This window comes from Calidris pugnax, unplaced genomic scaffold (assembly GCF_001431845.1).
Source record: "Calidris pugnax isolate Ruff unplaced genomic scaffold, ASM143184v1 scaffold70, whole genome shotgun sequence".
Classification (NCBI taxonomy): Eukaryota; Metazoa; Chordata; class Aves; order Charadriiformes; family Scolopacidae; genus Calidris; species Calidris pugnax.
Genome location: NW_015090862.1, coordinates 6,820,074 through 6,842,061, shown reverse-complemented (window position 1 = coordinate 6,842,061; position 21,988 = coordinate 6,820,074). Strand labels below are relative to the sequence as shown.

The 21,988-nt window shown below is 35.4% G+C and overlaps 1 protein-coding gene across 5 annotated transcripts in view; it reads left to right on the top strand.

Moving 5' to 3' along the window:
• Window positions 1–4,038: 4,038 nt before the first annotated feature.
• UNC13C (unc-13 homolog C (C. elegans)) overlaps window positions 4,039–21,988 on the top strand; it is a 157,985-nt gene continuing 140,035 nt past the window's right edge. The window contains exons 1-2 of one of the 5 annotated variants that reach the window (XM_014944682.1): window positions 4,039–4,585; window positions 13,539–16,767. In XM_014944682.1, the coding sequence (XP_014800168.1) occupies window positions 13,806–16,767 (2,962 nt within the window). In that variant the 5' untranslated portion in view covers window positions 4,039–4,585; window positions 13,539–13,805. Of the gene's footprint in view, window positions 4,627–5,827; window positions 5,967–13,538; window positions 16,768–21,988 lie in introns of those variants that run through there. The other 4 variants (XM_014944680.1, XM_014944681.1, XM_014944683.1 and 1 more) reach the window with 4 other exon arrangements.

Below are 21,988 nucleotides of genomic sequence, written 5' to 3'. Positions count from 1 at the left end.
TGTTCTTAATGCATAACATTATGACTTCAGGTGCTTTATACATCCAGATGGGGAGAAAGCTCCTTTTTTGCTCCTGAAATATGCTTGGTTTTGGCCTTTCTTGATTTACTTTTTTCTTTTAGTTGCTGTGTTGGGTTTTTTTTTCCTTTCCTCTCCCTCTGTATTTGCTTTTGCCTGTGATACCATCTTGTGATTCCTTCTGAAATTAAGGCCAACTTTTCTTTAAATTGAAGCTGGCAAGAAGCTGTTATCATGTTTCTAAATTGTTTGCCTATTCTCTGGTAATTTCTGTTAGAAAGATCTCAAAAGTGGTTTTACTTCACTTAATGGTATTCAAACTACATGATTTTATAAACCTAGCAATTGCTTTAAGGAAACAAGTGTTTGGAGAAGTTTTAGTGCAGAATAAGTGATGGCCTTAGCATTCATAATTTCAGAAACTCCAAACCATTTTTCATAGTAATCTGAAGTCAAATCTAACATGGCTCACAGGTGGATTGCATGCCCTTATGAAATTCCAAGATTTGTATCTCATGAATAGTTATTTTCTCTTTTCCCATCTTATTTTACCTCTTTTTAGAAGAAAACGCTGAGCTTTACAGTAAAGAAAATAATCGTTGTATAGAAAAAAAAATCTTTTGTGGAGCGGAATATCTTTAAACCTGTGCTTCCAGCAAAAGGAGTGGGTATGCTGTATTCTATACATGTCTTTGCATTTTTAGTAGACTAGAAATTCTATTAGGAGCTGTAGACGTGAGAAGTTTCCATAGGTTAAACCAGAACTCAGTAAAAGCAGCGCGATGTCATTCAGGGTCGCGCCCTCGGCCCGTGGATCCGGCTGGGCTGGAACCCGCCGGGCCGCCAGCAGGGGGCACGCTGGGAGCGGCCGGGGCGCCGCCGGTGCCGCCTCCCGGGCGGGAGGTGCGGGGGGGCCGCGGTGCAGCTCTGCGGCTGAACGCAGCCGGCGGGGCTTCAGGGAGATTGACTGCAGAGATTGCCCTTCTACTCAGTCCCACTTTTCACACGCACCCCAATCTGGACATCTCTGACTATTGCAGAATACTGTGATTTAAGAACTGGTTGATTAGATGTACGTTATATATATTCATTAGACTAAAGAATGGACAGTTACTGCCTTTCTGTAATGAAAGGGAAAAAATGTCCATCCTTTAAGCAGACTGGGGAGGTGGGGAACGTGAGAGAGAGTTTAATTCTCTCACAACTTTTCCAACTTTCGGGCTGAAATCCATCATGAAATATAAATTACTTCTAAGTTGTTCCATCAGTTTATAATTATCATCATTTCAATATAAGGATTAAACAATATAAGTAGTTGAATAATATCTATTAGTTATATGTTATTTGACACTGTTTTTATAAAATAGTGATAGAAATTATTGAAATATTTTCACTGGACAGACTTTTATTTCTATCATCTCTGAAACTCATAGTCACATAATTCTGAAAACAGGCAGACAGAATAGCTGTTGTCTTCGTGAAGACTTATAGCTGCTTATTGGGGTTTTTGTTTGGGGTGTGATGATTTTGGTGGGGTTTTGTTGGTTTTCTCCCTTAAGATGCAGGGATTGACTAAGATTGTATAACAGATTGCAACATGTATTTCTTCTATTCCTTCTACCTGTGGAAGTTATATCATAAACACTGTGTTTGTGAAGAACAATACATGTGAACCCTTAAAGGTGTGGTTCTTTAAGGCCAGCTTCATGAACATGTAAGGTTAGCGGCAAGTAATCACAAAAATGCAAATGCCCCATATGTGCAAGCTGCTCCTTTGTGTTAGTTTATTGAAGGTTGACGTGGATGCCTTTTCAAGATGCACAGTAGTGTCATTCCAGTCATTGCTTACAAGTATCTGGGCTACCATAATTGTGAGAATTTTAGCTATAGTGCAGAATGAAAACCTCTGCTTGTATATTTACTATAGAAAGTTCTTAACATCCGATCTATGTAAGGATCATGTGGACAGAGGTATAACAAAACTTTGTTGTGAAGATGAATTTTAGTAACTCCAGTTGTAAGTAATTAATATGTATTTCATGTATTTATACATGAAACTAGATTCTTGATTGGTCAATATCATTACAAGCAAAATCAGCATTTTTCTGGCTTAGGCAAGATCTACACAGAATTTTAATTCCAGCGTAGATAAGTCATAATGGATTCTGAAGGTCTTTGGATTGTTTGTTTGGTTTTTTTTTTTGTTTGGTTTGGTTTGGGGTTTCCTTCTTAAATAACAGTTGAATGATATTTTTGGCAGAGCAAAATTCCCTGCTTATGCTCAGCTATCAAATTAAGTGTCCTCAAAATGAAACATTCAACATCTGGTAATATGACAGTATAAACAGGGTTAATACTTAGGAACTTGCCTGCAAATGACAACACGTTATTTGCAAACTTTTTTTTTTTGTTAAATGACAACATCTTAAATTTTAGTAGAACATTCCTAATAATTACTGTCTTTACTGTCTGTAGTCTCAAGATCATTTGCTTAATCTTGATAAAAAACTAATTTATTTCTGTTGTAAGTGTGTATCTACTGTGGGTGGTCATGCTTGATTAGGCTGCGTGATTGTTCTTTGGTTTTTTCTCTTTTTTAATCCATACATGAACAGTTCTGTTAGTTTTGAGAGGCATTGTTGTTATGTTACATCTCACATAATTAGGACTGTATCACTGAGTACTGGCATCAGTGGAATATTTCCTATTGTGCACTTACATAAAAGTTTTATTGTATTCTTTGTTGGCATGCAACATGGCAGATTTGAAGCATCAGTTTGTTTAACCTTAGACAGAATATTAAGTAATTGCCACAGGCTAATAAGTACAATAAGATTTGAATAATGAAGCATTCATTGATCTGGTTCTTAACTATAAATCTAATTAATGGAATATTTATAGGTTGCATTCATTTCAGCAGGATATAATAAATATGATGGTCCATAATTATTTTTACAATGATATACCAAAAAATCCAAAATATTAATTTTGCCACTGTATGTAAGAGATTTTCTTCTAGAACTGCTACATTTATAAATTGTACGTAAACAACATTGTATCCCAAGATCTCATTGCTAACAATAATACAATGATTGCAGAAAGTGAAAGCTACAACCAATAAGCTTTAAATAAGCATTACTAGGAATTGTTAAATACTTTTAAGTGCTACATTTTTTTTGAAGTATCCTTAATATATTTTTGAAGTGAATAACTGAATTACAAGCTTATCTGTTACGAATGTGTTAGCTATTACCAGAAAGTCCAAAGTTTTGGAGTTTTTATACAGGAAACATATAATTTGCTGGTTGAAAACTTAGTATTTTATATGGCATTTCAGCACCAAGATACAAGGGAATAATAGTATACCTGTGATTTTATTCATGTAAATGTTTTGTGAAACTTTTACAAGTTTAGAGTTAGATTACGTGTATATTTTGTATGTAGAATGGTTTTATATAGGGTCATTCTGGGTGTATATCTGTAGTTCTTCATGTGTTAGAGTTTTAAATATATCTTCAATTACATTTAAGGCTGAACGTGGCCTTACACTGTTAAATCATTTAACGTTTGAAAAAACACCCATTGTATTCTGTACAGAATAATTTGCTTACAGCATGCACAATAATAATCCATTCTGCTATTTGAATCCTAGTAAAACAAGGACTGAGTTCTACTGTCTACATATTAATTGGGAAGGAACAAAATATTTTTCACAGAAAAAAGAATTTATGTTTCTTGTTATCTGCAGCATAATCATGGAATGATAATAATTATGAATCTATTCAGCAGATTCATTACCAGAAATCTTCAGCTGTTGAAGAAAGGACTGCTGAAAGAAATAGCTGTATAGTTGTTTCTCTGGGTCATGTCAGACTGATAAATAAAAGGTTAGGTAAAACATGTCCCTCCCAAGCAAGAGATCCTATCTCATGCTGTTATCCTTGTGGCCACTGATGCACCTGCTAGCTCTCATGATGCACTGCATGTGCTGTTTCTGTGAGCAAGGGCTCTCAATAAGCCTGTTTTACTCTCTCTGTGAAGCAGAGGGGCTGCCTTCCACGCAGGAGGGCTGTGGCTATTGCAGCGAATACTGCATTCAGAAGCGGTGACAGGAGAAAACAGCAACGGATGAAGTTACCAGCACATAAAACACCAGGATGATTACTGTTCTCTCATGTTGATGTTGTATTTGAGCAGGAGTAGGACACTGACTCCCGTTTCGCTATTACAGAGGAGAAATAAAGCTGAGCTGCAGAATGAATTAGTAGCTAACACCATGATTACTCTCGGCTGTTAGCACAAGTTGTAGGAGGGGGGGAAAAAACAGAAGAGGGAGTAAAAAAAAAAAACACAAAACAACGATTTAATGCTGCCTAGGGAATACGGTGGAATTTAGAACAGATACCATTGCGGACTAACAGCATGCCTGATTGCACTTGAGTTGAATCACTGAGAAGCAGCCTCATGTTTTGTTGTACCGTTTTTAAAGCTGAAGGAAGAATGGCAAAATAATAATGGAGTTGTGTACAGTGTTTCTGCATAAATGGGAAAGAATATAAAGATGGTGGTATGTAATTTGTGTTTTATTTTACGAAGAATTGAATCCAGGTATGTATTCTCTTTGTATTTTTGTATCTAGTCTACATACATTTTTCTGTTTCCTTTGTTTCCTTCCCTTATTTTCATTCTGAATGTACCTCCTGCTGCTCTAGCTAATGCAATGCATTGATTTGTAACTGATTTGCTTTCTAATGCTATGATGTTGATGAAACTGTCTGGGCTTATGGACTTCAGAATCAACACTTCATTAAAAAGTGGGGGGGTTATTTTGTAATGTTGGTAAGTTCACAATATAAGTTGAGTAAGATAGTATAGTCTTTTATTTCACAATTAATTGGAACATTTTAATTGGTGTAAAAAGATAAACAATTTAGATATATGAATAGATGCTGAAAATATAATATGTTTTGCTTATATCTGCTAGTACTTTTTTCCTGCTCTTGATAGGATTAGTAATAAATTGAGCTTTATAGATGCTTATGTATTTCTGGGTCTTGATTAATCTTCAAGATGAACACCCTGCAGCTTTCTTTCGAAGAGGCAGCTTGCTTAGAATACATGCTTGATTCTGTTCCACAGCTAAACCTATGTGTTAAGTACCCTCTCTCATGAACCTCCCCCAATCCATAACCTAAAAAACCCCATAGCTATTTAATACTTTTTTGTCCATCCTTTTGGGTTTAAGAAGATAACATTAGTAATTTTGCCTCTTGCAATTCTAGAGGCCAAGTAATAGTAGCTGAAAGTAATTTTTTACTATGATGGTTCATTTTGCTTTAAGAGGAAGAATTATGATGATATAAATATCTGACTGTATTCATTAGCCCCCAACTTTAGTCATCAAGGTCCTATTGCATTTTTTTGTCTTATTAACAATATTTTTTTTCAACAGACTACTGATTGTATGTATTAAGTGAAATTGAACATAAAGCTATGTGCCCTTAAACTAAGGACGTTAATAGTTGTCTTATAATGTCTAGTAAAAATGTATTAAAAATATTTAAGATGTTAAAAATAATGCTCATCTCATTGTTCAGTAGTTCTTAAATCTCTTAAAATATTCTGTTGCATTTTAATTTGGATGCAACCCAGTTTTAAGTAAGATATCTTTTTATAACATGTTGATACAAAAAGGGTTAATATCAATTCCAGCATCTTAATACTGATGTTAACCCTTGGCTGACAGGAATTCTTGTGCCTTAGAAGTATTCATTGGTATAACATAATTTAGTTGCTTTCTGATGTGAAAATAAACTCTAATCATAAAGTTGAAGTTATTTTTCACAGAGGCGGTGATAAAATGATTGTTTCCTGAATGAAGCGTCAGTGATTATATAAAATAAATGCCATTCAGTGTAATATCCAACTATGATTTGGCAATTGAAAATGTAAGTTTACGTGACATATTTGAGTTTTCTAAAAATCGGTGCTAACTCTTACCATATAAATCAACATACTGAGAAAAGTGCTGAGAGAATGCTGTTGAGTCTAAAAGCATTAAGAATGAGCGAAAAGTAGATTTAAGGTTAACACATCTTTTGTTCATAATAAATTACTTTTGTAAAGGATATTATGATAAAAATTATGGTCAACTGTAATCTCAAAAGACCTTTCATATAGAAAGAAGTCATGATGCAAGATAAGTGAGGTTTTTTTCAGTGGAATTTACACAACCTGAAGAGAGTTGTATAAAGATTTTCTGTCAGTGTACCATTTGCTTGATCCTGCAGTGATGTCAGCACAACATTGTTGTAACGACTATATATTGCTGTGGAAACACTTAGGAAATCACAGGTGAAGTACTGGGATTCCAGAGTATTATCAAGGAGGAAAAGCCTGATACCTTAATGAATTAGGAGATATTCTGAGCTATTGAGGAGGAACTGAAAATTCCAGATTTTCTTTGAACTGTGGTGGTGTGAAAATCTAGGAAGAATGAAGTAGTATAGTAGAGTCTGCCTTTTGACACCATTACAGTAAAACAGAAGCTCTGAAGCAAAAAATTCTTTGGCACCTAAGAAGGTTCTTGTATGAGTTTTCTTTTTCTCATCTTACCTGTGTCATTCGATTAGGTTGATAGCTCTAAAGCACAGGTCCTTTCTTTCAGTAGAAATCTAAGTATCACTCCATAGCTATCAGTATATTGAAGCAAAGAAAGCAGAGAATTTTTTCATTATAATTTTTTTTGTAGCAAATTTAAAATTGTTTAATATCTACCCTTTTTATCAATGAATGTAATTTAAGGTGTTCAGCAAGCATGGCTCCTGTCTGTGTTTGCCTACTCATCCTAGTGCATGTTGTTGTCAACAGTAGTTGTAGTGGTTTGTGCTTGTGACATTTTTCGAATGTAAATGTCACAGATTATTGCTAGCATTTATTGAACAAAAGACCTCTTTATAAAAACTGTCCATTTCATACTTTTGGGTTCTAAACATTGAATGGAATTATTAGTTAACTATGTTCTAGAAAACATTTAAACCCTTTTTGTGGGTGAAGGATGGAATCCTGAGGGCTTACAAGTAACACTTTGCTCATTTAAAGTTGTTTCTTTAATTTAAACATTTCACAGAAAACTTTTTGTAAGTTGTTTAAACACCCCACTACTCCAAAACCGCCCAAGAAACAAACAAAAATTACATCACTCTAAAATAATCTGTGTTATATAGTTAGGTAGTGCACGCATGGTCACAGACGCCATGGCAGTCTCTGTCCAAAAGAGATGTAATTCGGGGCAGAGAATTGCCCGTGCCAAGGCTCGGGACAGTACAATTAGAGGATTAAAATTCTGTACTTGGGAAAAAAATTGAGAGATTTTTTTTTTCTATTTTCTGATGGAATGATTCTTGAGATTGTCTAAAGTTGCTGAAAAGTTTGAAATGGTAGCATTATATGAGACTTTGAATGTACACTCAGTGTACTGTAAATATATCCTCTGTGTATGTGTTATGCTTCAGAGCAAAGTGGCTCTCAGTATAATGCTCTGAAGAAAACTTCTAATTAAAATACAAAATTAAGGAGAGAGCTGAGATTTGGGCAAATGCATGTTGAAGCTTTCTATTTTTTAAAGGCATTAAACAGGTTCTGATTATTCTGTATTCCATACAGTAAGTCTTTTGTATACTTGTGGTTATCTGACAATAGCATGCATGTAATAGTCTAACCCATACTTCGAAGCTAATATGCCTGGTACTAACTTAGTAATAAAATTATCCCCATATTGTCAGCAAATAACTTTTCTTTCTCCAGGTTTTCCATTCCTTCTGTAGCCTGCATTTAAATAGGAATAGGCTATTAAATGGAATTAGCTCTAATTCTTAGCAGTTTTTGAAATGAGAGTATTGACTAAAAATAAGTTAATGTAGGACAGTGTTACATCATATATGCAGCTGTAGAAGTGGGGGAAAGGACTCTCAGGTCCACTATTGCCACCTTGTTCATGCATTACAGTCTTTTTTTTCTTCTTTTCATGTAAGAAGTTCAGGAAACAACTAGAAACATTAAAGAAAATAGGTTAGTACATTTAGCCAAGTAACATTGAAGCTGTGTTCCAAATCATCCACAGTCTCCTAACTCTTGTGTATATTAACATACTTAATGACAGTATGCTAAGCTACCTACTGCTCTCCAAGTGGAGCACATTTGAACTTTAGGAATCTGTTCAACAGCTCTTTACATTTAAGTATTAATCTACTATATTTGGCAGATCCTTTCCTTTTGTTTTTAGTTCCAAAGTGATTGTTCATTAAGGACAATAGCTTCAAATATAATCTTCATATGTTCTAAAGAAATAAGCAATGTTCTAAATGTTTTCAACAATGTTATTAGTAGTTCATAAATAATTGATTGGCAACTTTAGCCTCACAGATGCTGTAACACAACGTCAGAAGAATGCAAATATTACAAATACAAAGGTGCAGAGAATAGTGTAACTAAAAAAGCAAGAAAAATTATTGCAAAATGCGAGTTTTTATTTTTTTCAACTCATGTCTGTGTTCAACAGTGATCAAGGAAAAAACATCTTTGACTGTGGAAAAAAAAAAAATTCTTCTCTTTTCCCGTAGTGGTCGTAACAGTAGGGAAGCAATGAAGACAGCTTTTGTCTCCAGAATTGCTCATCCTAGCTAGTTGGGAATTTACATTTTGTTCTAAGTGGTCCTGAAGACAATATGCTTCTATATATTATGAAGTAGAAGCAAGTAACTCTTAAACAACTGAGTTAATTCACTAATATGCAAAGTTCTATATATGGCTTCTGTTTCAGACACTGTTCTAAATCACAATGAGCCAAAGTAATTTTTAGCATGTGCTACTTGCATTTGTTGTTATCCTTAAACCTGATTAAGTCGTATCCTGAAAGAACAGGTAAGTCAAGTAACAGCTATGAGTGACTAGTCTTGCAGTATGATTGTTTAATAGTTAGATTCTATACTGTACTTGAAGAGCGAGCTCTTCAGGACAGCAGTAGGCCTTGTGGGTTAAAAAATAAGCAGATTTTAGTCTCTGTAGACTGGGGTTTGAAACAGCAGTTTGGCGGTCAGTTGTATTGGTAACACTACCCATAAATAGGAAGACAACATGTTTGATGGTGGTTAGATACATTAATAGCAGGATCCATAAGGAAATATCACCATATATATCTAGGCAGATATAGTGGACTTTCCATATTGTGTTGATGGAGAATAGGAATAGGTTTCTAGCCAAAAGTAGAGAGTGCTGATAACATTCCATTTTCTCATGTGAATGTTGGAGGGGGTGATAGGATAGGGCAAAACTCAGCTGGTGAAAACCTGAGGAATTCCCAGAACAAAAAGTTAATTATCCAAAAGAGAAAGCAGAACTACTTTTTTGCTGTTGTCCTTGTCTTTGCCAGGGTCTGCAGCCAGGTCATGTTTGTAACATGCAGTACTGAGAGACTTGCCAAAAAAAAAGATCAAAAATGTATTTTAGAATATAAGGATAATTTAAGAAGAATATAAAGGAGCAAATAATTGTTCCAAATTCAGTTCTTCTGAATTAGGTCATCTGAGATGATTGTCAGTACAATGCTGCTGTTACAGTAAACTCATGAAGCAGTCTGGAGTATACACAGTTATGCTTGTCTAAAGAAAAGTAGCACAGGTTTCACCCAACAAACATACACTGGTGGTAGGTACAGTTATATCTGGATTCCCAGGTGACCATAAGATTAGTCAAAGGCTGTACTTGAGAAATCTCTAGATCTGAATTCTAATTGTTCTGTTATTGATTCCTTATGTTCCTGATGCTAAGAGAACCTCTCTTAGCCACAGTTTCTGTGGCTGCAAAGTAGATTGTTAACATTTTGTTTGCATGTGCAATTAATTAATTTCTGTGAAGCATTTCACACTTCACAAATAGATGTTGCTCTCTATAGGCAGTAATGAGTACTTTAGCAGTGTTGCAGAGTGGTATTGCTGCAGAAGAAGACTTTTTGGTTTAGTTTGTTTTCCCCTAGTGTCTTGGTGTTCTGAACGTAAATCACTATATGCCTTTTTACCGAGGGAGACTGCACTTTAGTCTCATTTTCTTCCCAATCTCCTTCCAATCCACACAGTCCCCTTGTAGTTGATTAATAGTGTAGAAGTGAAGCAGGGCTATGGTTCTGCCTGTTTCTTGCTTTTTTTGAGGAGACAGTCTGCATCTACAAAGCTACCTCTGACTGGAGAGGCTGCTGCTCTACAGCTTCATTTAGTGGTATTTGAACAGGTCAGCAGTGATCTAGCTATTCTTTTAAAATACTGAATTATTTTAAGACGATTCAGTTTTCTTCCTTTATAAAAATAGAGGGCTTGATTTGATAAAATAAAAAAATAAATGTTGGGAATCTGGTGTTCAGAAATGTAACTAAAATACACTGCTTGCACTATTTAAAAAGCTAATATTCTTAAAGCAGCCCACTCCACCCCCCTTCTACCTGACATGTTAGTTTTAGAGTTGAGAATAAGATCCTTTCTACCCGATGCCTGCAACTGACAAGTTTTATTTTGACAATGCTTTGTTATCAACAGTATCCTTGAAGTCAATCTAAATTACCTATTCACCATCAAGTTGATTGACGAAAGTCTATATTCACACTTGCTATAGGTAAAAAGTTGAAGGAAGTGGCATTATGTCATTTTTGTACAGAAGGAACCCTGTAATAGTAGATTTTATTTCTATTCTCACAATCCATAACGCTTCCAGTTTCCTGCTCTATAATCGCCTAGCATAAAGTCTGTGCTGCTGTAATACTTCAACTTGATTCCTTATGCATAGAATGGGTTAACCCATCTGTGTTCAACTTTATCATATAAATTTATCTTAGGAAATAAACAAGCAAAGTGAAAATAAAAAATGAGTTCATGATGGTTTATTTGGAGATCTGGATAAATCCAGAACATCACTGAATGACAACTTGCAACTCATTCAAATAATTGACTTAGTCCTACGTGCTTCTCAAAAGACTGTTCCTTATTTCCTTGAGTTTTAACCTACACTGATTTAAAATGTTAAGAACCCAATGCAAATTTCTACAAAAAGAAATGGATGAGACCTGTAATGACTCAAGCTTGATTCTGTGTATAGATATAGAATTTTAGAAAATGAGTATTTGACAGAGCAATGGCAGGCTGTAAGCTGATGAGCAGATCATATGACTAATATTACTGAGATGGAACGCAACTCGCATGAGAGAACATAAGTCTGCTCTATTTAGCAGATCTGTGTGTGTTTGTAACAGCACAACTTTTACTATGGCATTGTCAGACACTAGGTTTAAATAAATCGAATACTCAATTTGCAGCTATTTATAATAATTTCAGTTATCTCTGTTAAAAAACATAGGTTAGGCATTGGATAACACATCTCTAGGGCTGGCTGTGAAATCGAGATTCTTGTACAAAGAATTAAACCTTATTTAAATGAATGGAAATGTTCCAGATTCCAATGATAACTTCATTATTTCTTGATATTTTGTAGACTGAGTCAGTAAACAAGCCTTCTAGCTTTTTTATATGCTGTTGGTTTAAAGTCTTTTCAATGAGAAGAATGTCCATGTCCTCTGAGTGAAGCTTATAAGAGGGCACTTAAAAATCTATGATTGTGTGGGCAGAGGAGGCAGGCAGTCACACTTCAGATCTTTTTCAACAAATGGTTACAAACCTATATTGTAAGAGCTGAATGGTTAACAAATGTTTCTACATCTAGAAACATGCCTCTGATATTTAAGTGTGTCCCAGGATGGTTCCTTCCTCTACCAGTAATATGTGAAAACAAGGCAACCTTGGCTCTAGTGAGAGCTTTGTAATATTCTGAGATGCCATTTGCATGCTTTGAAAATTGCATGCAGTCTCACTGAGCACTCTTTTGTTTCCAAACATTTCTTAATTCACTCTTAATACTTTGACTTCAGATGTAAGCCTGGAAGAAATAGATATCACAAGAGCTGAACTGATGTGTGTATGTTAAAAACGTGCTTCACGTTTCACAAATATTTCACCTTTTATATAATATCAGGCAGCAACATTAGGAAGGATGAAGAATGTTGGCTATTCTTGCTCTGCTCACTCTTGTGCTGTATCCCTTTTATAACTGGAAAAGAAATGTCTGTTTACATCCTCTGTTCCAGGATTCCAGAAGCCAACGAGGCTTTTACGGGCTTTGCTTGGGCTATATTCAACATGGTGCATTTTGCTGCTTCAGTATGAATCAGTAGCTAGTGTTTATTGTTGACCATAACAAGACTATAATAGTAAGGTCAGTGAAGACAAACTCTGTAATGAAAAGACCAGATCTTGAGCTGGATGAGGGGATCATCGTGTTTCATACAGTTCCATGCTATTTGCAGACAAGGAGGACTTTTTTATTCCTAAGACACCACAGAGCAAGTTTTCTTATACCCTGTATCTAAATACGCTTCTTATTCTGCCAAAGAATTTTTAGCTGATGTAGAAACTGAAATGTCCATTTTAAGAACCACTTTGTTGGATTTTTCTCTGAGCTATTTGTCTTGTTTTTATTCTGCACATACAACACTGGGAGGTGAATGATATGCTAACAAAAAAGTACATGTATATGTTTAAAATGCATTGACTATGGAATTTTACGGAATAGAAGCTTCCAGATAACTGATGAAATGTTTTCTTACTCTTCCGTATTTTAAATCTTGTTTTAATGGACCTGGTTTTGTGCTGAGACTTGTAAATCATATTTGATTTTTGAGGGTTTTTCCCTCTTCCTCTTGTTTTGTGTAGGTTTTGTTTGGTTTTTTTTCTGTGACGAGAATGATGTAAGACTTAGTAACCTGTATGAGAATGTCCCATCAGTTGTCATTATGATTTTCTGTTATTTTCTATATTTTTTTTCTTCTTAAAGAAGAGAAACTGAGGCATGCCCACTTTTAGTCCTGGCTTACCATAACATGTGTTTAAGTCTGGTATAAAGAGAAAGCATCTATTTCTCAAACCATAGTCATGTGCATAATTCAATCTCAAGACAGAACAGTACTTTGTGAATACAATGCTGATTTGTTGCACAGAATTCTACCTTGCTCCAGAGATGAACAAAGACAGACCTTTGTGCTTCTATTTTACTAGCTAGTAGCAACTTGTTTGCCTGACGTTTTTCTGACCACTAATTTCCACTCTAAATTGAAATGTCATTACTCTGAAAGAAAGCAGGCAGCATGAATACGAAATATCTCAGCTGAAGTCAGAAAATTAAACTGAGAAGTTTAAAAGAAGCCTGTAAATAAGTATAGCTTATTCATTTACGTTAAAAATATTTGCCTATAATTGCTTTCAGCTTCAATTGTTCATGAAAAATTATATTGAGACAGTTATGGGAAAGTATAAATAAATACTTAACTGCTCTATGTTTCCATTGTAACCCAGTTAAAACAACATCATATTATTGAATGATAAGTTTGTTTGTTAGCCATTGTAATGTCATTCCCTTCTTTTTAGACGCTTCAGGAAGCCATGCGCAACAGAGTGAAATTTTGCAAGACATACAAAACCCCTTCAGGATTTGGTTTCAAACAAGCAGATGTGTGATTATTTTTTTATTTTTTTTTCTGCTGCCAAATGGTACCAGAGCATCATTAGTTTATATGTCTATAGTCTCTGTTGATGAAATATTTGCTGATGATCCATGATCCTTTTGGAGATACAAATACCTGTCTGGAACAAAAACTGTGTTTTGTGGAAACAGCTTAATATAAATTGCACTCCATGGTTTCTGCCCTCCTAAAGAGCCTGATCTCATCTTACTTATATAAGATTTGCAAAGGAATGTTTACAAAGAAATCGGGAAATAGTACAAAAAGGAAAGAGAGTTGTCAGAGCAAAAAGGAACAAGACTTAACACAGATTGGACAAACAAAGAATCCAAAATTTTCAAATACTATAAAAAGCACTGTTAAAAAGATTGCCAAGTGTCCGTCTGCTCGCAACTTATCAACTGAAGAAGAGGAAAGTAATAGAGAATTTTCACTTTCTCCAACATTCAGTTACAGAGTTGCTATTGCCAATGGACTGCAAAAGCATATTTTTGTAACAAACAGTAATGATGAAGATATAGTTCAAGATCTGTCTTCAAATGACAGTTCATATTCTGAGTCGTTAAGTGAAGTAAAAAGTAATAGCAAGAAAAACGAATACTTATCACACACAATGCCTGTGAGACGCAACAGAAAAAGCTTAAGCAGCCTCGCGCCATCTGATGGAAGTTCTGATGGAGAACGCACTTTACACACACTGAAGCTGGGAGCTTTACGAAAACTAAGGAAATGGAAGAAGAGCCAAGAATTTGTCTCGTCAGACTCAGAACTAAGTACATGGAAGAAAACATGGGGCTTAAGAAGTAAATCTCTAGACAGAACTGGCCGTCACCAGAAATCAAATACGCTTGAACCTGGCTTTAGTTCAACGGGTTGTATTAGTCAAACCCATGATGTTATGGAAATGATCTTTAAAGAGCTTCAGGGAATAAGTCAAATTGAAACAGAACTCTCAGAGTTAAGAGGACACGTTAATGCTCTGAAACAATCAATTGATGAAATTTCTAGTAGCGTAGAAGTTGTACAAAATGAAATTGAACAATTGCGAACAGGATTTGTACAGTCCAGAAGAGAAACTCGGGACATACATGACTACATTAAGCAGATAGGCCATCCAGGAAACAAAGCAAGTCTTAGGTTTCTAAATGTGCCTGAAGAGAGGCTCGAAAAAACTGAAAACATAGTTTACAAAATATTAATAGATAAAATGGGGTTCTCAGAGGCACAAAGCACTATTAAAATTGAGTTTGCCCAAAGACTGGGGCAGCAAAGAGACTGTCCAAATGCAAAACCAAGACCCATTCTTGTTTACTTTGAGTCATCGCAACAGAGAGATTTGATTTTAAAAAAGTCGTATAAACTTAAGGGGACTGGCATTGGAGTTTCTACAGATATATTTTCCCATGACATAAAAGACAAAAAAGAAAGACTACCTTCCTCTCAGACATATGAGAGTATGGATATGAAACATTTAACTGTGGAGACAAAAACTAAGATACATGACTGGGAGTCACCTGACAGTGATAAAGACTTGGAATCAGATATAAATAAGAACAGTTACGCAAAGATATCTAAATCAGCACTTCAAATAAAAACAAGTACTACAAAGGGGAGTATTGAGTCCCCAAATACTACAGACCTTAATAGAACTGCTGACAAGAGCACTTTTTCAAACACAAGAAATTATGGCAATCAGTCACCAGAATTTGACAACATGGAAAAAGAGTCAAAGACCTATTATTCAGACGTGACTCCTCTATGGCATTTACAGAATGACTTTGCAACACCAAAACTTAGCCGTTCAGAGTCAGATTTCTCAAAATTGTGTCAGTCTTACTCTGAGGATTTTTCAGAAAATCAGTATTTTAGCAGAACAAATGGCAGTTCACTGTTGTCTTCCTCTGATCGAGAACTTTGGCAACGAAGGCAAGATGATTCTGCAAACTGGTACGGCAGTTCCCAGGAACAGACTTTTGTCCAAGATATGCAACAGTATCCAGAGCAAAATGAGGTAGAGAACGCAGAAACTGTTGACAGTGGAGTAAGCAATGGAATAGTATGTGCATCCGGAGACAGGAGTCATTATAGTGATTCTCAGCTTTCTTTGCATGATGATCTTTCCCCATGGAAAGACTGGAATCAGTTGGAACAAGGGGCAGATTTGGGCCTAGACTCATCCACACAGGAAGTTTTTGTGTACGATATGAGCAGCCCTTCAGATCAGCAGACAGATTTTGGAAAGTGCCAAAGTTCTGACCTCCAGTATGATACGGAAAGCTATGATTTTACCCTTGATGGTACTTCTCCATCATGTCCGGGACTCGATAGCGAATCACAAAGTCAGTGGACTAGTCAATATGATGATTATCAGGAAACTAATTCTCTCTCCTCTTACCAGAATCAAAACAGATTGCCTATGATGTATCGAAGTCAGAGTGAACTACCAAGTGATGACTCAGAAGAAACAGCCCCCAAATCATGGCATAGCCGATTAAGCATAGATCTTTCTGATAAGACTTTCAGCTTTCCTAAATTTGGATCTACACTTCAACGCGCTAAGTCTGCTTTAGAAGTAGTCTGGAACAAAAGTACACAAAGTTTAAGTGGGTATGAAGACAGTGGATCATCTTTCATGGGAAGGTTTAGAACTTTATCTCAGTCTACTGCAAATGAATCAAGTACAACACTCGATTCTGATGTTTATGCTGAGCCTTACTGTTACAAAGCAGAGTATGAGGAAGACTTAATTGAACCACCTGGTGAGAATGAAACAGACTACGTAGAAGTAATGGAACAAGTCCTTGCTAAACTAGAAAATAGAACTAATAGTAGTGAAACTAGTGAGCAGGTCCAAGAATATGAACTGGTGCAGCCTTCATATGAAACTCCATATGAAATACTACCAGAGGAGCAATATGACACACAGTTTGACAGTGTGATCAGTGAAGAGATACTGGAAGTTGAAAGTGACACAGTTGCTGACATAGAAGTAAGGGAGGATGAAAATCAGAATGTCCCTGAGATGCTTACTGAAACTCCAAAGAAAAAAAGAATACGACCATCATTTAAAGAAGCTGCTTTAAAAGCATATAAGAAACAAATGAATGATTTGGAAGAAAAGATCCTTGCTGGAGGTAATAGTATTTTAATATTGTCTTTTAAGTAAAACATTGTTGGATGTTAATTTTTGATCCTCCTTCCGCTGAATTTGGTGACAAAAATTCTGCCTATGTCTGGTCTTGTTCCCAGGGTGAGATAGTCCAATGGAAGCCAAAAGGCTAATATTTTACAAGTCTGTTTTGAAGGAATTTTCTGAATATATTTAGTCAAACATGTTTATAAGCAATCGTGCTGCTTTGAATTTCATTAACTTGAAAATTAAATTTCACAAGACTTAAATCCTATAAAAATAACTAAACAGTACACTCTTCATGGTTTTCTTATAGCTTTATAAATTTATTCACAGGAGTAATCCAGAGTGTTCAGATATTACAGTGCTTTGTTTAACAGTTTTCAAGGCATGATGAGGGTAGTGATGCACTGGAACAGGTCACCCAGAGAAGTTGTGGATGTTTCATCCCTGGAGGTGTTCAAGGCCAGGCTTTGAGCAACCTGGTCTAATGGGAGGTGTCCATGGCAGGGGGGTTGGAACTAGATGATCTTTAAGGTCCTTTCCAACCCAAACCGTTCTGTGATTCAATATTCATCCTGATGAGTGCAGTGTTTTGCAGCCTGTATGCAACCTATAACTTGTCACGTACTTGTAAGAGTGCAACTCTAAACTGATTTTAATCCTGTTCTTAGCTGTACTCCCAATGAGCCTTCAAACAAGTAGTCAGTCCTAAAAAAGGGGAAGAGAAAGGGTGGGGAGGAAAGAGAAGTGTAAATGGTAACATCCTTGTATGAAGGGGTGGTAGAAAGGAACTTCACAGAGGGTGTTGACACAGATTTATTCGTGATGTTTATCTTCTCTGTTAACACACTTCAAAGCAGACAGTCATATACATAAATAATACCTCTAGTAATATACAAATATGGTGATTTTCAATATTAACATATATTGTAATGCTAACATTATAATGTTCCATGTGCATTTAATTGGGAGCACATAATTACCATAGCTAGCCAGATGGTAATTGTCACCTTGACTGAATCTTTGCTTCCTTTATCTGCCTTGAAAAAAATAATCACCTCATACATTCAGTTTAAAGATGAAGAATTGTGCCAAAGGTCATATTTAGTAGTAATGGGCATTCAAAGCTTGAGCTACTATAAAGTTTCTTTTGTATATGGTCAACTACTTTTACAATAAACTCATAGTCAGGTTGAAAGTATGATATACAAGCAATTATATATTGCTAATATGAAAGTTTTCTTTAAAGTCAATTTTTACATTCAGCTAATAGCAGGAGATTGTAGATTTTCCATTTCCAGATATTTTTCTACAGTACTGTGTTAGACACTAGATGGTGTATGTATGAAGAAACATCTGGCAATAATTAGTATTTTCATGACTTTTTCATGATTTTTTAAGGCATGGGAGCAGGAGACCAGAGTCATTTTACCTACTCATTGTTGTACAATAAGAATATAAAGGTCTGAGGACCTAATTAGAGAAAGCACACTGGGAAGATCCAAAATAGTGAACCCCAAATTCATTCTACTATTTAAAGTCTGTCCATTGGTATGGATTATTAGATAACATAAGCTGTTTAGAAAATGAGAGCTAACTTCGGTATTACATCCAATGTGATCAGTTCTAACAATTAGTTTGTTCTTCCTTTAACCCAATAGGTGAAAGACCTCTTTTAGTCTCTTAGTTTATTGCATTTTTTTTCTTCTGAATTACCAAAGCATTTCTTATAGTATATTTACAGAGAAGCCAATTTGCCCCAAAGAAGGTTTCTGAAAATGTGTTATTTGGTGTAGTCTATGGGGCATAAAGTGTCTGCATGGTTATAAGATGTCAAACTAGGACCTGCAGTTTTGTTCCCACTTAAAGGAGAGAGGAATACAGCAAGAAGGTAAAGGGAATTCACAGATGAATCGCTGGAACAACTCTACTTCTCAGATTATTCTGAAAACTGTATGTGTTGACTGTTGAATAACAGTTCTGTTTTGTTTTCATACTTAGTCTTCCAGCCCAACAGGGAGGACGTGTTTCAGTAGGGGCTTCTGCCTCAGCAGTCACTAACTGGTTAGTTACAAATGTATGTTCAGGTCCTGTAGCGTACCTGACAATACTTATTAACCAAACAGTCTTTCATGTTTTATATCTAATGGATGAATACTTTACCTTTTAATGTATGCAGAACACCTAACAATTCTTCAGAATCTTTCAAAATATATTTCCTAGCCGGAGTAGTCTACTAAAAGAATACATTACATGAAAAACTACTTCTGCTGAGTGACATGCACTATTATTGCAGTCAAATCTTTCATGATTTTACTTTCAGTGAGCTGGATGACTGATATTATAGACAGTCTATTCACAGATAATGTAATCTCTGGCCTTGGAGATATTCAAAAGCCGGAACATTGTCCTGGGCAGTCTGCTCTAGGTGACCATGCTTGAGCAGGGTTGTTAGATGGGATGGCATCCAGAGGTACCTTCCACTCTCAACTGTTCTGTGATAAGGAAATACATTTTTTGAATACTTTGTATGCAGTCCTTGAAGAAGGCTATGTTCTTAATGTCTGTTTGTTCTTTACAGAAAACATTGTTTAACTTCTGTTTTACTTGAATTGCATGGCAATTTTGATTTAGTGTAGGAAACAACATTTTGTAAATCAGGTCATAAAGGAGTTCTACAAAACACACAAAAGGTACAGTTTGTAGCCTCTCAGTTTTCATATCCTGCACTCTCTTCTTTACATGTGGACTCTTGCATGTCCAGAGAATACTTAATTTATCATTTAAGTAAATAATAGTTTTGGGAATTATATTTTCTTTTCAATATTTGAAGGAGCAGTAATAATTATAAAGAAAAGTCACTAATAGGGTTTACATTACTTTTATGAGTTACTTTTTTCTATCTTACCTCTACAACTGATTCACAGTCAACTTCTAAATTCTTATTTGCAGATGGAAAGGTACTATTTGCAGATCAAGTTCCTTGAATTAATCCTCATTATATAACCAAAGCATAGTCTATTTTTTAATGAATTGTTTCATCTCTCATGTAGGCAGGAACAGGTAAACAGTAATCTGGCCAACCAGAGATATAGCCAGGTAATACAGTAGTGTTATTTCTTCATTTTAGTACAAAAGATGCCTCTATTTTCATTCTAGTAACACATGAATTAAGGTCATTGAAACTTTGCTATATAAGTAATTTCTTAGTGCACAAGAGGCCTATCACATAGTCTTATTCTCTGTCTCTAGCTGGAGAGAAACAATACGCTATGGGCTGATTGCTTAGGTATTCTTTATTACAACTTGGTTTGGGAGATATTCTGGTGTGAAAGTCATAAGGTATGTGGATGAGAGGAGACATGAGCAGTATAGGAGTAATCCTAGGATTTAAAGTTCTGCAAGGACATAGAGGCATTGTGATGATGCATGTATATTAATGGAAGGATTGAAGGCTTTTTAAGAAAATATCAGAGAAATGCTAGCCAAAGGTTTGTTTCTTTGTATGCTGTAATTGAGAATAACCCTTTTATTTATTGTTCCAGTCCTCACTTCTTATTTTCTAGCTTTCCCTAGTGGTTTCTTTCATTCCATCTCTATCTTGTTATCTTTTACAGGTGCCTTAGAATAAGCATCATTCTCTCTCCTGATTAAAGTATTACTCTGGATAAGTGTCCAGAGTTGCATGCACACTTCTGAGTTGCTTTTAATGATAACATTGACTCTTTCTATGAATGGTAGTTTGCAAGCAATAGCTTCTTGATCTTAGCTGATGAAAACGAACCATCCCAAACCACTTATTTTTAGAGAATGACTTCCTTTTTTAGGAAAAGTAATTCATTAAAACTGCTAGTTTCAGTCATAGAAAAAGAAAGCCTCTACTACTTTTCTCCTTTCAAGAACAGGAGACTGTTATACACAATTTTCATTGACTTTGGAATTAATGCAGATTGATTAATATTAATGAAATTTGCTAATTATTTTCTATTTTTATTTATAAAACATTTAAGCCTTTTCTTTATATCATTGTATTTTAAAAGGACAAATAACACTGTGTCATCTTCCAATGTAGCTTCAGGATAAAAGCAATCTTATTAAAGCAACTGGCTGAAAAAATACCTAGACATGCATTTAAAAAATTTAATGACTTGGAAAACATGAGTTCGTAAATATGCTCAAATTTTCCTCTGATCTATTGGGGAAGTAGAATATTAAAGTAAAGTGTGGAACTAAACAGAGTCTCTGTTTTGCTGCCAAAGCAAAATTCTGGACAGGTGCCAGACTCTTTCTGCGCATTTTCCAGGTGATCAGTGGAGCACCCACACAGTTGTGTTTCCCTGGGACTCTAAATAGGAGAAAATAGCTGAAACCTCTCCAGTTCCTGCTGATGCAAAAATTATGGTTAAAACTGATAAAACTTTGTCAAACAGAAGATTTACCTCCTTAATCAGTGGACAGTATTCATAAAATAACTTACATGATCAGAAGTTTTAGTAAACTTGAAAATTAAGACAGGATTGATATATAAATCATTCTAGCAAAAACCCCATAGATACATGCATGGAAACCTGTGCTTTTATATTGTTTTATACAGATAATTTTTGTAAGAGAATTTTCTTCTGCACTTGCCTTGTGTAAAACTCTTATTCACTCTGCTGAAAATTGTACTAATTGTCAGATTAAAACTTACGTAAAGAGAGGTTTTTCCAGGTAGCCCATGTTTCCTAATTGTGTTGCTGATAGAACTGTTTAAAAATGTCTTTGATACAATTGTTAAGGATATGGTGTATAAAAAGGTACAAGTTAACTGGAAAAAAATTTAAAAAAAGAAAACCTTGTTGAACATAGAAAAGACTGTGATCTGTTTTCATGATACAAATTTTGGTAAAGAGCAAGCTGCTGACTGATATGCTAGTAACTTCTCTGGAGCCAACTACTGAAACTAGTTGGACTTGTTTATGTCACTGGAATCTGAGATGTGATTTTTGACTCTGATGCTTATCTTTGAAAAATGAGGTTTCTTGATCAGAGGCCAAACAGCAGCACATGCTTTGTCATTGCTATCACAGATTCATAAACTATGTATAGCTTTAGGTATCACCAGTGTAAATGCAGCCTCACCAAAGGATTTCTTGTCCATCAGCTGCGTATATACCAAGATGAAATAAGGAGAGAGAGACACAAAGAACCTATTATGGGCTGTAAAATAAACCAGGAGAGAA